At 37.4% G+C, this 14,072-nt stretch overlaps 1 protein-coding gene across 4 annotated transcripts in view; it reads right to left on the minus strand.

Annotated features, from left to right (window-relative positions):
- Positions 1-487: 487 nt before the first annotated feature.
- The window catches only part of CCNY (cyclin Y), a 126,052-nt gene continuing 112,467 nt past the window's right edge, over positions 488-14,072 (minus strand). For all 4 annotated transcript variants that reach the window (XM_080580888.1, XM_080580891.1, XM_080580890.1 and 1 more), the window contains 3 exons: positions 13,118-13,284; positions 8,283-8,445; positions 488-2,757 (listed from right to left, as the gene is read on the minus strand). In XM_080580888.1, coding sequence (XP_080437014.1) covers positions 2,641-2,757; positions 8,283-8,445; positions 13,118-13,284 — 447 coding nt within the window. In that variant the 3' untranslated portion in view covers positions 488-2,640. The remainder of the gene's footprint in view (positions 2,758-8,282; positions 8,446-13,117; positions 13,285-14,072) is intronic.

Genomic DNA, 14,072 nt, shown 5'->3' on the forward strand with positions numbered 1-14,072 from the left:
AGTGCAAAAATCCTAAATAATAATTCATTTTTAATTACATGGTATAGAGTACCTTGCAAACAAACGACACTTATTCAGATTTACTGTCAGGTACTACGTATATATATATATATATATATATAATTTTTTTTTTTGGCAAACTTGGAACAAACCAGAAGAAAAAACAAAGAATTATTTTATAACCGTGAGGGAAAGAAATCTCCATTTAAATGTAGAGGATTCATACAACAGAACTTGAACTAAAGAAAAAATCCACACTTACAGCAGATTTTTTTTCTTTTTAATTCTTAGTGCAAGAAACATAACCAAGTTAATCACAGAATCAGTACTAATTAAGAATATGGAAAATTCTCCTATACAGAGGTAGAGTCCAGTGCACAAGGCTAAAACGATATTCAATAGTCTAAACAAGACTGAGCCAGGTTTTACGGAATCCACTTTTTAAAGTATCAGACTGTATGTACATACATACAATAAATAGACTATACAATCTTTAAAGTAGTTTAATAAACTTCACAAAAATTATAGTAGATGCATTGAGATCTTTACATAATCCAAAGTTCGTATCTCTATCACCCAGAAATGGATAAAACCAATATTCCTGATATCAAGTTAATGGAAAATAGTTTAGCAAAGTGTTGATAAATCAAAATATTTTACATATTTTAAAGCCTAAATTTATGCTTATAAAGGATGAATTTCAAATGCGTTGAAAATGTTACTTTTGATATTATCTGTAAAGAGGTTTCAAATACTCTGATTTGCATTCGTATTGTTATAAAGACTTTCCTTACATTCCACGTTCAAGGGGAAAATGGACTTGGATGCTCACAGTTCTGATGCATTGGCACAACAATGATGAGAATTAGATATTTGAAAGGCCCAAAGGACATCAGGAGAATTTACGGACAAAACCTTCATGTCTCAAACTACACAAATCACATTGGAAAGTTAACACAAAACTGTTTGGTATTACTACTTCAATCCTGTCAGCGCCCCTCCATCTGGAGGCATCTGATTCCCATTGCACTGAAGGGAAGTGTGCATCTCTGGGCCCCTCGGTTTGCTACAAGCCCATAGGGCTTAATAAAACAAATATGGAATCTTTATGGTTTACCACAGTAGTGCATAAATCAGGGACGTCTGTTGCCACTCATTTCAGTGGTAGTCGCAAAGAAAGGATTTCAGAGAACTGAGAGTTTTCAACCGTATCTTTCTGAACTGTGCAAAAAAAGGGAAAACATCACCCTGGGGCACTATAAAGCGAATATGCTTATATTGACAAATTATTTTCTATAAAAGGTTCTTACAAGTCCCAAGGGGGCAACAGCCACAGTAGGAGGGAACTAGTAACAGCAACAGAAGAGCTTAATAATCAGAGTTGAGAATTATGTTCACAGTTTGGCTATTTTTAATTTCTAAAAGCACCTACACTAAAAAAAAAAAATGAGGGTTTGTATTTTAGCTTCAAAATAAAATCTACTTGTGACAAATACCTTAAGATTTTCCTTCTGCTCTCTACAGGCCTTCTCACTGGAACATTTTTTTAAATTATTTTTTATTTTATACAAACAGACTCACTTTGATTTAAAGTAAACATATAAAAATTGAGAATATTGCTTGCAACAATGGACCTGGAGGTGAAGGAATGAACTAGTCAGGCCATACAAAAAAAAAAAAAAGCTTTCTCAAAATGAATTCTGCTAAACTTCTAATGCTATGAAAATCTGCAAAAAGGATCACAAGATCTGTTGCAAATTTCAGAGATTTGGCCCAAGTCTTATCATCATCATCGTCTGAATACATTAATAACTGTATCTTTACATTAAGGAAAAAGAAATGATTCCAAGAACTCAGGAAGGCACACGCACCCAAGTATACTATAAATAAAACACATCATGAAATTACGAACGATCTTCTGATCCCTGTACATGCTTTTGGTTCAGCACTATGGTCAAGTTCTCTCTTTTGAAATACAATAAAAGGCATACAAGAAATATAACATATGCATAATAATTATGGAGAATAATGCTAATAAGACAGCTTACAGAGAAAAGTGCAGTGAAAAAAAACAACACTATTTATCCAGGGGCTTGTGCTACTGTTAATACAGACTTGGTATTTGCTGCTGTGCAAGGGGAAGAATTTATCCTGGGAAGCAGCAATGAGGAATGCAAAAAGAAAAACTGAGAAAGGTATTAAGAGAAACCTTTAAGATGGAACTCTCCAACGTCACTCCTCTAGTGCACAGTCATCTGACTACACGGTTCATTTCTCTTCAAAAGTACAGCATATTGGAAAATGGCACAGTTCTTAAATATTTGTCTGCCTCTACTTCGTTTGTTGTTTCTTCTTCCAAGCACCTGATTTGCTGTTTCCTCACAGAAAGGGTAAAGCTGTTAGTGAAAGTGAGAAAAAGATTGTTGCCCATCTTCTATCCCAAACACTTGACTTCTCCATTTCAACTTCTGCTAGGCATTCTGCTCATGTGCTACACAATGGGGAGGCACTGTAAAGGCAGCTCGACAGATTCAAAAATAAAAAAATCAAAAGTCTTTTTTCTTTTTTCCCCCCAACCCACCCCGAAAAAAATTGGATGGATGAAACAGTACGTCCGTGGGAATATTCCAGTCTCCTCTGTTAGGAGATAATAGCAGGCGACCATCTAACCACAGTCAGATTGTCAGCACTGACTGACCGTTTCTTTGCAGATTTCCTGAAGTCCTTGTATTTATCTTCACACAAGCGGGAAATGGCCTGTAACGGGAGAGAAGGAAGAAACCTCAGTTGCAGTGGCCACAGCTGTACAAGTAATAAAGAACTGACTGTGGATTTCTATACATAGACAGAACTACAAAATGGTGCTTCATTAAACAAAGCACGTGAAGAACTTCTCCCCAAATTCTCTTATTCATTTTGTTAATCTTAAAATACTCAACACATTGCCATTGCTTTGCCCACCATATTTGCTTTCACAGGTTTCAGTAAGCGTATGCCAAACCTTTTCTTTAGAGGTTAACCATCGCAAATCTAGCCAAGGTAGCTGTGCTTACCCACTGCTGTAAGTAGCATCAATAGAGCACTTCATGGGTGAAAAATTATGGAAAACTTCATAGAAAATTACAGAAATTGTCAGCGTATTTGGAGAGTTTGGGAAGAGAACGGCTTTTAATTTTTTTCTTTCCTAAAGTCTCATAACAAATATGTTTTCCTCCAGTGGTAAATGGTCTGTCAGAATACTTGCCCTGCTTTGCTCATGCAAATGATGTCTACCTGCATTTCTGAAGAACCCCAACGGCAGGAGATGGTGATTTCTATGTGAACAGGCTGTCTTAAGCTGCTTGTGGAAAATGTCACTCATATCAAGAATAACTTTATTAGCATTAAAAATACACAGAAATGTTAAAAACCTTTTTAAAGAGAGATACAAAGATTATTCAAATGCTGAGACTTACTAAACTACACAGGAGTTAACATTTTTATGTTCCTACTGTTTTTAGCCAAGTTTAAAACGAATGTACATTATGTACCACACATAACTCAACTCTAAGCATTCATATGGTTGGGAGAGGCTATGGTTTCCATCAGTAGGGATGTTAACTCTGGCATTTAAAAACACAGAGCTGCAGAGAAAGGTCATTCCAAGGAGTACTCAAGCCAACTTAGAAAATGAGATGAAGGAAAACAGTATTTGTATTTACTGTGGAATGCTTTTAAGTGCTATCTTAAGATAGCTTGTGTAATAAAAAGTACGGCACAAACAATAACAGTACAAGTGTTTGATTATAAAAGAAAGCAATATAAATAAAATGGTCTGACTGAGCATTGTGCTTTTTCTTGATTTTTACTTCTACAGCACAGCAAGTTGTAGGAGTGAACAGTTCTGCAAAGATCAGAGGCAGTCAGAAGCACCCAACTCATGCCTCTAAAAGCGAGTTCACCTAACGCTTTGTTCCAGCCAGCCACAAAACATACTTAAATTAAAACAAAGAAAGAAAACCACCTGGAAACTAGTTGCTGCTATTTTCAGTTGGAAACTGAATTTCCTTTTGCTATGACCATTCTTGAACTTTCTTAGCGCTCAAGGAGAGAACAGAATAAAGTAACACAAATATTCCTGTTGCTTTATAGACCATAACTTAACTCACTCAAAACTGCTTAGTAGTATTTTATTTAATGTAACCAGGAACTCAATGCACTAAGAATGTTTATACAATTCAAGTGGATTTTAAATCCAGTAGATGAAAACAGTTTGATCACGGGATGATGTGCCAAGGTGTGGCTTGGCAAACAGGTGTTCAGTGGAGGAGGTCAGCTTCCTGCAGCTGCCAAACCAGTCTGCTATCGTAGGCATTAAACAGGGAAAGTAATCACGTCAAAATTGCCTGTTTCACAGCAAAATTCCTGTTCTGGCACTCAGTCAGACAATATGAAATTTTGCTTGGAAGTGGCACCTAACATTTGGCAACTCCAGTCCCCGGTGATTACTCATGTAGATATGAAGCACACTGACTGCGGTTTGAAGCCACTTCATTTGCAACTAATTTATAAACCCAACATTTGGAGCCTATTTGACAAGTCAACTATAGCATCTTGGAACATATGGAGAAACAAGACAAAAGCAGAAAATTGTAATTATTTACTACTGCCTTTCAGTTAAAATAAATCCAAGTAGCTCACAACACCTTTCTGTCATCTGGTATATGTTGCTTTCAAAGCCAGAAGAAGAAATTAGTTTTTGACTGCTGCAAGGGACCTTTTCTCTAATGAAACCAAATCAAAGCATTATGAAAAACAGCAACACCATTATATTATATGAAATTTTGGGGAGACTTGATTGTAATATCTGTAATTAGCTAGAAATATGCATACATATATATTCTTCATTATATATATATACATACATACATACACACACACAGAACTAGAAGTCAGTTCCTCTATTGAGTTGCATGGACCTAGAGAAGACTGTCACTGCCCAAGGGGGCTGATGAGGAGAAGGGACAGGGTAGAAACGCAGCAGTAGGATAAATCTTTCCTGCATGGACATCATTGTGCAAGGCAGGAAAGCAGGAGCGTGGGTTTTAGCTTTGTTGCTGGAAATGCACAAATGCACTCAGCTGCGAAGGCTGCAATGCTCCCTAAAACAGACAACCCAGAGAACTTTGCAGGGAGAGGCCAAACTGAGTCTGGACAGACTATGTAAAAACAGATGACTAGAAGTTGTGATGAAGAGGGTTCTCCCTAACTTTGGGAGAATGAAAAGAAAAACAATCACTTTACTACTGACAGAAAAATCTGAGGAGTTTTGCTCTCCCTTCGCCTTTTAGCTACGAGGTTCTGAACACACCAGACATGCAGGGCTGCAATCAACCACTGCAACAGCAGGAAGCCGGAGGGATATAAAGACACTTCTCTACTTGTAACTTACATCTTTCCCTCCTCTTTTTATCTGTCTGATCTATGGGATAGCACTTCTTTAGGATCAAGAAAAGACAGCACGTAGTTCAAAGAGTTATTCCTCAAGTGCTATCCTAATAATAAAAAGCAGAGACAACACAGCCCAATACACTGAGAGTGCACTAACGAATGCTCTTACAAAAATCTGGTCTGGAAATGAGTACAGCGCTAAGATCACAAGCAGAAATAGGGTAGGCATGTTTTGTGGACTTACCAAAAGAGCAGGATCTGAGTCACGTTTAGCTCAGTACATGGGACAAAAACCAGGTGCACAAGTAGGAAATTACAAAACAGTGGATTAAGGTTGGATATCTGACAATCTTCTTGGCAGAAAAATCTCCCATGTTAGAAAATAATTTCTCAGGAGAAGCAAAGGAGACCTTGACATTTGACACAATTAGAAGCAAGGAGAAAACGCACTGCAAGATGTGCTGTTCTGAACACGGAGGAGCACTGGCAGGTGAGCAGACTGCATGATCTGATGAAAGGCTGGGTGCCATTTTTAACTTGCATGATTTCACACAATGGAAAAAAAAAAGAAAGGGGTGACACAAAAATGGTTCTTGACTACCAGCTGGACTTGTATAACAAATTCAGGACACTTTTAGTCCACGGGCTATGCCTCTCGTAGCATCTCAGATCTGATGGATCTTTGTCAAGCATTACCACTGACAAGCAGCAGTATTTCCTAGCCTTGCCTTGCTTTTTTTTTTTGGTCCCAGGTAAATCAACTTGTTGATATTCGAACAAATAGTTAAGACAGAGAATCTGCCATGAGAGCTCTAATACCAAGAGGCCTCAGATATATAACAGCTGTAAAACGCAAATGTAGCAAAAATGCTTTATAATATAACCACCTCTTTACACAAGACCTTTTGTGATATCAAATGTCAGTAAGTTGCTTTAAATCTTAGAACTGAGCAAAGTCCCTTCAATTTACCAGGCATGGCAAATCATTCCTCTGCATACGTACATTTACTGCGAGTCTGCTGTCTTTAACCACAGACTGCAGCTTTCCTCTCAGTTTCAAAAATAGAGAACACGGGGCTAAGAAGCACATGACAGACCTGGAAAAGTTTTGTAAATGCATTTTGATAACTCTTGGCAAGCTATATGCTTAACTGTGCTCAAGAAATTAGGCTATAAATTATGCTGTCAGCTGCTTTCAAGGGTACACTAATGACAACCAATATTACCAGGGAACAAGGCAGTTCCCATCAAGTTCCCTTCCTTGGGGCCACGGAACAGAGGCAAGGAGCTGGTAAAACCACGGTGTTTTCACAGCAGAGACTCTTCCTTGCAGAGGCTCCCTCTGGCTAGCAGTTACTTTACTGCAACCTCATGCTAGCAGCACAAGCCATCCTCACCATGGGAAAATTTTTAATAAAGTGTATTTACTTTAAAAATATTCCATTATTTCTTTTTAAATATGCATTATCTTTAGACAGTTCAGAATAACCACCAGTATTCTCTGTGTATTTACAACTATTTTCTGTTTTTTCTTCCATGGTTTTAGGAGCTACCTTCATTACCTTCATTCGTAACTCACAGAAAGGGTTCGGAGATGTTGTGCATTAAGTTTTCTTCAAAAAGTAATTCATTTAATTTTAATATACGTAATGGCAATAATTATCAAGACCTAACATCTAATAACTTAGCAAGGCACCTCTTTTCATTACATTCCCAATGAATTTCCATATTTTATTACTCCGACTCCTTAATACAGACAAAATCTGATGCAAATTTACATCACACTTCATACAAAGGATTAAATTACATTCTTATTAGAAACGTCAGGGAAATTTAGAAAGAATTTTTAGAAAGAATAAGAAATACAAATTTAGTGAAATCTGCTTCGATTCTTTCTCCACCAGTTTCCAGATACCTCTGTTCCCATTACTGCTGCAAACAAGTTAATTCATCTTCCCATGCATCATTTCCCCCACAGAAACTGTTTTGCAGGAACAGTAAGAGTTTCAAAACATGCAACACTCACTCTAATCCACAGATGAACAACTTACAGCGTAAAGCTGTTATCTAATTAAAGGCATCCAATGTTAAAAGCAGTTAGCAGCTAACAGCAGACTTCAAATTTAGGAACAAAATGTGTACATATTCATGCAATAATGCCCATATTCAAAAAACTTCATCTAAAAAAGCTCAAGAAAGAAAAGATTCTAGTCCTGTAAAGTATCCACTTATTGCCTGATGATTTTAAACTCCTCCAGTGTCTGTGGGAATTCACAGTGCCCTGCATTTCACAGGTCCAGACCACCTGACATAGTGGTTCATGCACATGGCATATGTAGGTCTCCTAAGATTCACGATTCATCCAGTAACAGTGTGCTCATTTCTGTCCCGTTACTGAGAATAATACTGCTGAGATAACAGACTTGGATTCATGTGAAATACAGCAGTACCAGGTAACAAGCACACGGAATAGCTATTTTCAGCAGTACTTGTTAATACTCTGTCCTCCATACTCAGTCTTAAGAACACGCAAAACCAGACTGAGAACTGAGTTATTTTAAAACTTGTACTTTCACAAGGCCAATTTCAACAATTAGAGCTGAAAGAAATGGAAAGCAATACCAGATATGAAACAGATTGGGCCAGAAAGCTGCCCCCATATCTACAGATACCTAAAGCACAAGTAAAACAGTTACGGACATTGGGGCACATTCTACCATTACATGGGAATATTTGGGAAGAGATGGAAGGAGAAGGGCAAAAATTCCAAATACTTATGCATACATACATAAATATATATATATATATATATATATTTCAGTTCTGGGCAATCTAAAAAGAAAGTGTCTTACCTCAAGTTTACATGCCCTGTCCCTGCTGAGGGGCTCCAAAGGAAAACTCAGGTTATTCGCTTCTGCCAGGGAACGCAAATCAAAATAATACTTGGCATAAACACTGGAGGGAACATTAATATTGAACTGCAACAGCTCAAGAAACTGGCGTTCCAGCTCATTCCTGTAGAAAGGAGATAAATGTGAAAACATTTTTCAGGTTGTGCATCCTGAATGTAATTTATTTTAAATTGCAAATAGTACAAACCAAATTAATTTCTTATTCTTGACAGACACAATTATCCTAGCCTAAAGTTTGACCTAGTCTACCAACTTCTGTGAGCACGTGTACGTCAGTGAGGAATATGAAAGCTGCTGCAGCTTGCAGCTGCTACTGCCGTGCCAATCAAACCCAGACACAAACTTTTCTGAGCAGAAGAGCCCCTTAGTTTGGCTAATGCAATCTGGGAAAGGAAAAGCTAGCAGGAAAAAAAAATTCTTGTAGTTTTTGCTGTACCTCCACTAGGTGGATCTGCACACACAGCTATGCAAACACAAAACACATTCATACATGCCCTAAATTTGTCAGACATCTCTCATAACTGCTGCAAATTACCCTAACATAAAAAAAAGGATAACTTATTCTCTTTTGCTTTTCAGTATCAATCATATAAAACTAGACATGAGAAACCTGATTTCTTCAGCATGCCATCTATCAGCTGATGAACAGAATATAGCAATTTTTCCCTAGGACGTGCAAGCAAAATTCACATTGTTCATCATTTCTTTTTCACTACCTGAAACAAATATGTTTTTCAAAATCCCTGATAGAACCAGAGGCCCTATGTGAGCTCCCACTCCATGAATACTTTGCTATATCAATACATTACTACCCATACCAGTGCAGTAAAAAGCATGTAAATAAATAGGTAAATAAAAAAAAATAAATTTGCAGCTTTCGTAAATTGTATAGTATCTAGATATCCTCCTACACAATACATATACAAGGACATACGATATACTCAAAACAGTGATTTCAAGATATGAGAAATAAAAAATACATGGGTGGGAATTTTGTACATTTGCTGACGAGTATACGGACTGCAAAGCTTTGTAACCAACAGGTATAGATTGACTATGATACTGCAGTCAAGTTACACGCTGCCTGAAGTGTATGTGCACAAGGAACGTGCAGTCAGTTGCCAATAGAAAAGGAAGGTTCGGAGGATAAGAAGAAGTATAGTAGTTTTTCAACACAATGATTTTTCTTTTTCTCACTTCTTACTGGAAGGCCATCATGCTTACATCGTAATAATTTTCTTCCCTTATCTTCACTTTCCTTGTCAAAATCCTATCCCTTGTCAAAATCACTATGTGTACGTAGTGATAAATACTAATGAACACTAGAAAACCATCCAAAAAATCATATACGGACTCCTTGGCATGAATTCACACTGTTGAAGATCCTAGCTTTTCAAAAACCCAATCAACAAAATTTAAGTTTTAAGAAGCCTAGTGATAATATACAGATTATCTTTAAACGTCCTTTTATACTTGTAAGATTTTGCTTTCTGCAAGCTAAGGTGTATGTTAATGAATAATATAAAGCCTATTTTAATAGAGAAAGGTATTGACTGTACTTCCATTGAGGAAGATTCCCAAATCTTTCAGAAACTATACACGGCCTCAGATTCTTACTGTACCTTAGCTCCCAGACTTAAAGATTAGATTAGCAGACCAACTACAGCTGAGAAGGAACAACAACAACAAGAAAAACCACGCATGTATTTCTGATTTGAACTAATGTAATTTAACTAGCCACCATAGCCTTCGTCCGTGATACTTCCACAGGAGACTGCTTTAATGTATGTTTTCCTGTGGCCACCCCTCAAATTCACATAGAAATTCAAGACAATGCTATATAAATAACTACAGACATATACAGGCCAGTCCTCCCAGCTCCTCTGCTAGCTTTTAGGTGTAGTTCAACACACTGTTGATGATTTATAAAACTCTGAAAGGTCTGCATGATGTTTTCCAACGTACATTCATGCTTAATGATTCACAGGAGTTGAAGATTTAGACCTAAAGTTTTTCTGCCTTATTAATATAAATAATGTAGATCAGGGCTCTTCAAAACCATAATATTGTATCGTCCCAACTACCTGAAAAAGAAAGAGAGGGAAAATCCACCCCAACATGAACAGGAAAAAAAAGTTTGGAAAAATGGTCAGCAGGAATAAAAACATCAGCAATTCAACAAGCACCCAGTTCGTTGCTGGAGGATTCACAAGAAGCCCAAGACACAAAGGCCACAAAACAGATCATGAAGTACCATTCAGAAAGAGAGCACGAGCCCCCAGAAGGCTTCTGTTTTTTTCACTTTGTGAGAACTATAATATGTTTAAGAAAAGGCTAAAAGTTTTGAGGCCAAGGACTTATCACAGTTCTGTTTAGGGAGCGTGAAGTGCAGAAAGAAGACGGATGTCAGCACGTGAGCACAGGTCTGCCATTTGAGTAATGGTTTTATATAGCTGAAGTGCAACTTCTAACAGTAGCACCATTGTGCGTGTTTGTCAAAAGCAATAACCTCTTTTTTTGTTGTTCCTTTCACACCATCACAGCATGCCTCCTCACCTGCCTTCAAAAAAAGCCATGAGAATCAGCAATTTCAAAACTCTTATTTATAACCATTCTTGATTAATACTGTCATATGGCACAGCCAAACCCGTCAATCAGCTTCAAGCTGTTCAGAACTCTACTTTAGCTGATATCCCAGCTTCAAAAATATTCTAAAAGCACTCAGATTTGCCTTGAATAAAGAAATAACGGAGGGAGACCCTTATTGTAACTGAATCCCCAAAAGCATGAGAAAAGGATCAAGGGAAAATGTCTCAGCAAAATCAGTCAGGAAACACCCAGAATAGTCAAGGAAATGTTATCAAATTATTCTGCATGGAACGATACTGCATACAGAAATGTGGAGGGCCTGATTTTAGTTTCCCACCCCTTGCTCCTCCCCAGTTTATGTTAGAAATTTCATTCTGTTTGGTTATGTTGGAAGAGAAGCATCATCAACTATCCTTAAAAGTAACATTTACATTTTAAAAGATATTGAAATAGTTATCATGTGACATTTCTAACTTGTGTTTTGAAATGAGTTTTCCCCAAAACTAACAAAAGTATCTATGGCATACCATAGCAATGAAGGTTGTGTGGTTTTTTTACCTGTGTACACAAAATGAAGAATGTATTGCAAATAGCTTGTTAATACAAACTTTGAGATAACTTTTCTAATAGCCAGGAAATAAAGAGAAATACTCACAATCTGTAAGCTGGTCTTATCTAGAAGCGTATAAGCACGCTTAATTTTAAACAGTCAGCTGACTCCCAACTTTGAACATTTTCCTTACTGATAATTTTTAGACCTGTTATAAACCTGACAGTGAACTATTAAGAAATGACTTTAGGGCTGCTATAGCATATAAATGCTTGGCATTTTACTGCTTTGAGATTGCAAACTGAGATTCAAAAAAACATGCTATCTGTAAAAGCATTTTTTCTTGTTTACTTCCTTTCTTTCCCCTTCCCTAAATACTGTGTAGCAACAACATAAATATAAAATAAATATAAGTATCAATGAATGTAAATAGTGTTTAGCCACAGAAAACTCTCTTCAGTGACTACAGTTCTGACTTAATTGAGTTAAGGCAGAAACAAGCGTAGATATTTCTTAATAGAGATACTTACCCCTGCTTAAAAGACCTCTGAAGCTCACAGGTACTCTTCTAAAACCATCTCTTTTATCATTTTGTTATTAGTTCTTACCAAATTGGGAGTGTATGCGTAGATTCAAAACACTGAATGCGCTAGCCTCAGTGGCCTGTCAAGGCATCTGGCCCCAGCAGCACAATCCCAGCGCCGTGATTCCAACTTCAGCCATTTCAGTACTACTCTCATGTGCACATTAACTCAGATGAGGACACCTCTAAATGTGTGCAAGGTACGTGACTCAGCCCTCAATGTATAGATGTTATGAAACCCAGACACTTCAGCAAATAATGTCTAATAACTACTAATCAACCAACCAAAAGAGCACTTGACTATTTAGTGGAATAAGCATTTGTTTTAGTATTTGTAAATATTAAGATCTTAATTGTTTACTCCTATCACGTTTTCTTTTATTACTGTTGGAATATTCTCTTAAAACAACTGGGAAGTATCCAGACAGTCTGTACGTAAGTCTGTATGTGTTGTACATTTCTTAATAATGCGATCGTGTAAAAAATGGAAAAAGTTATCCTTGTGAAGTTTCTCTCTGCAAGCTAAAATATTACGTACTTTTTAATCCCGCAAACAAACTCAGCAGGGTGTAAGAAAAAAAAAACAATTATTGAATAATGGTAGCAATAAGTGACTGATCGTCTAAGGGTTGAGTAATGGCAGCAACAAGCATGTAGTTGTTTAAGAGCTGTTAGGGTCAGAACACTTCTTTTTCCCTGCATTACATTGTTCTACCATCTGTGAGGAGAACAAACACATTACAGTAAATGTTGCTGAAGTGATGACAAGCAGGCTTATCCAACATTTTTTTTTTTTTAAGTCATAGATTTCAATATTCTGCAGGTTCACTGTGTGTGAACATCCAGCAGTAAAATAAATTCTAACCAGAATAAAAAGTCCATGTCTTCAATGTAAGCAAGTCTCCGGTAGACCTCATGCCATTTATCAGCATCCACCACGTTCAGACACAAGGCAGACATACAAACTTTACACAAGGTATGAGAGAACTTCCCTTCTCCCTCATACACACAGCTCTTGGCATTTTCTGTCAAAGATAAACATACTGGACTCACATGTCTTCGACCGTGATATCTTTCAGGATCTGGCAGTAATCCACATTCCACACCGCCTGGTCGTCCCAAACCTTGGATGCCAGTAGAATTGCACCCAGTACAATTCGCTTCCAGTTCGCTGGACAAATATCTATCTCTGCATAAGTTAAAAGTCTTTCAAGATATACCTGTGGAAACACATTAAAATCAAGACTTAATCTGGTTTGCTATTAAGTAGAAATGAAAAACTATTGTAATAAACCCATTCCAGCAATTTCAAAACAGTAATATGCTCTCAAGAAGGTTCTTTTATAAAAGCTGTGGGTTTAAATCCATACATTTGTGCCAAGCTCAAGACTGGATGTGATAAACTCATGTTTTAGTTGGCCTTTGCTTTCTGATCATATAACCAGAAACAAAACTGTTGCTTTTCTATCTTAACTGTTGCTAATATGTTCACATGTTGGAATGAATTCAAATGATAGTGTAAATAAATTATTAAAATAATAATGTAAACAAATAAAACGCTAGCTACTAATGAGGAAGGCAAGGGCATGCTACCAATTATAGTTATTAGCTATCACGCAAACAACTGTGGTTCTAATTTACAGCCTATCAGTTACCAGATACGGCATCGTGTCCTGCAGGTCCCCTCTGGTGAAGAGGTTCTGCAGGCATCTGGATGGAGACTCAGCCACCAGAGAAACAACAAGCTGAACGAAGGAAATGTATGCGCTGAGATAACACGCCTAACAGTTTCCTGTGGAGTGATAAGCACTGGAGATGCATATCAGTAATCCTGTTGGACCTGCAAGAGCTGATAAACTAAGGACACAGGAGTCTGGTCCAGCTGCCCAAGGCCACCAGCACAGACCGGCATTAACAAGAGCTCCTACAACCCAGACCTCGCGCAAGAGGCTGCTGTTTACAAAGGCTACAGAATTATATCCCCTCATCTGATGAAACAAGGGACCAC

This window comes from Anser brachyrhynchus (assembly GCF_964034855.1).
Source record: "Anser brachyrhynchus genome assembly, chromosome: 2".
Lineage (NCBI taxonomy): Eukaryota > Metazoa > Chordata > Aves > Anseriformes > Anatidae > Anser > Anser brachyrhynchus.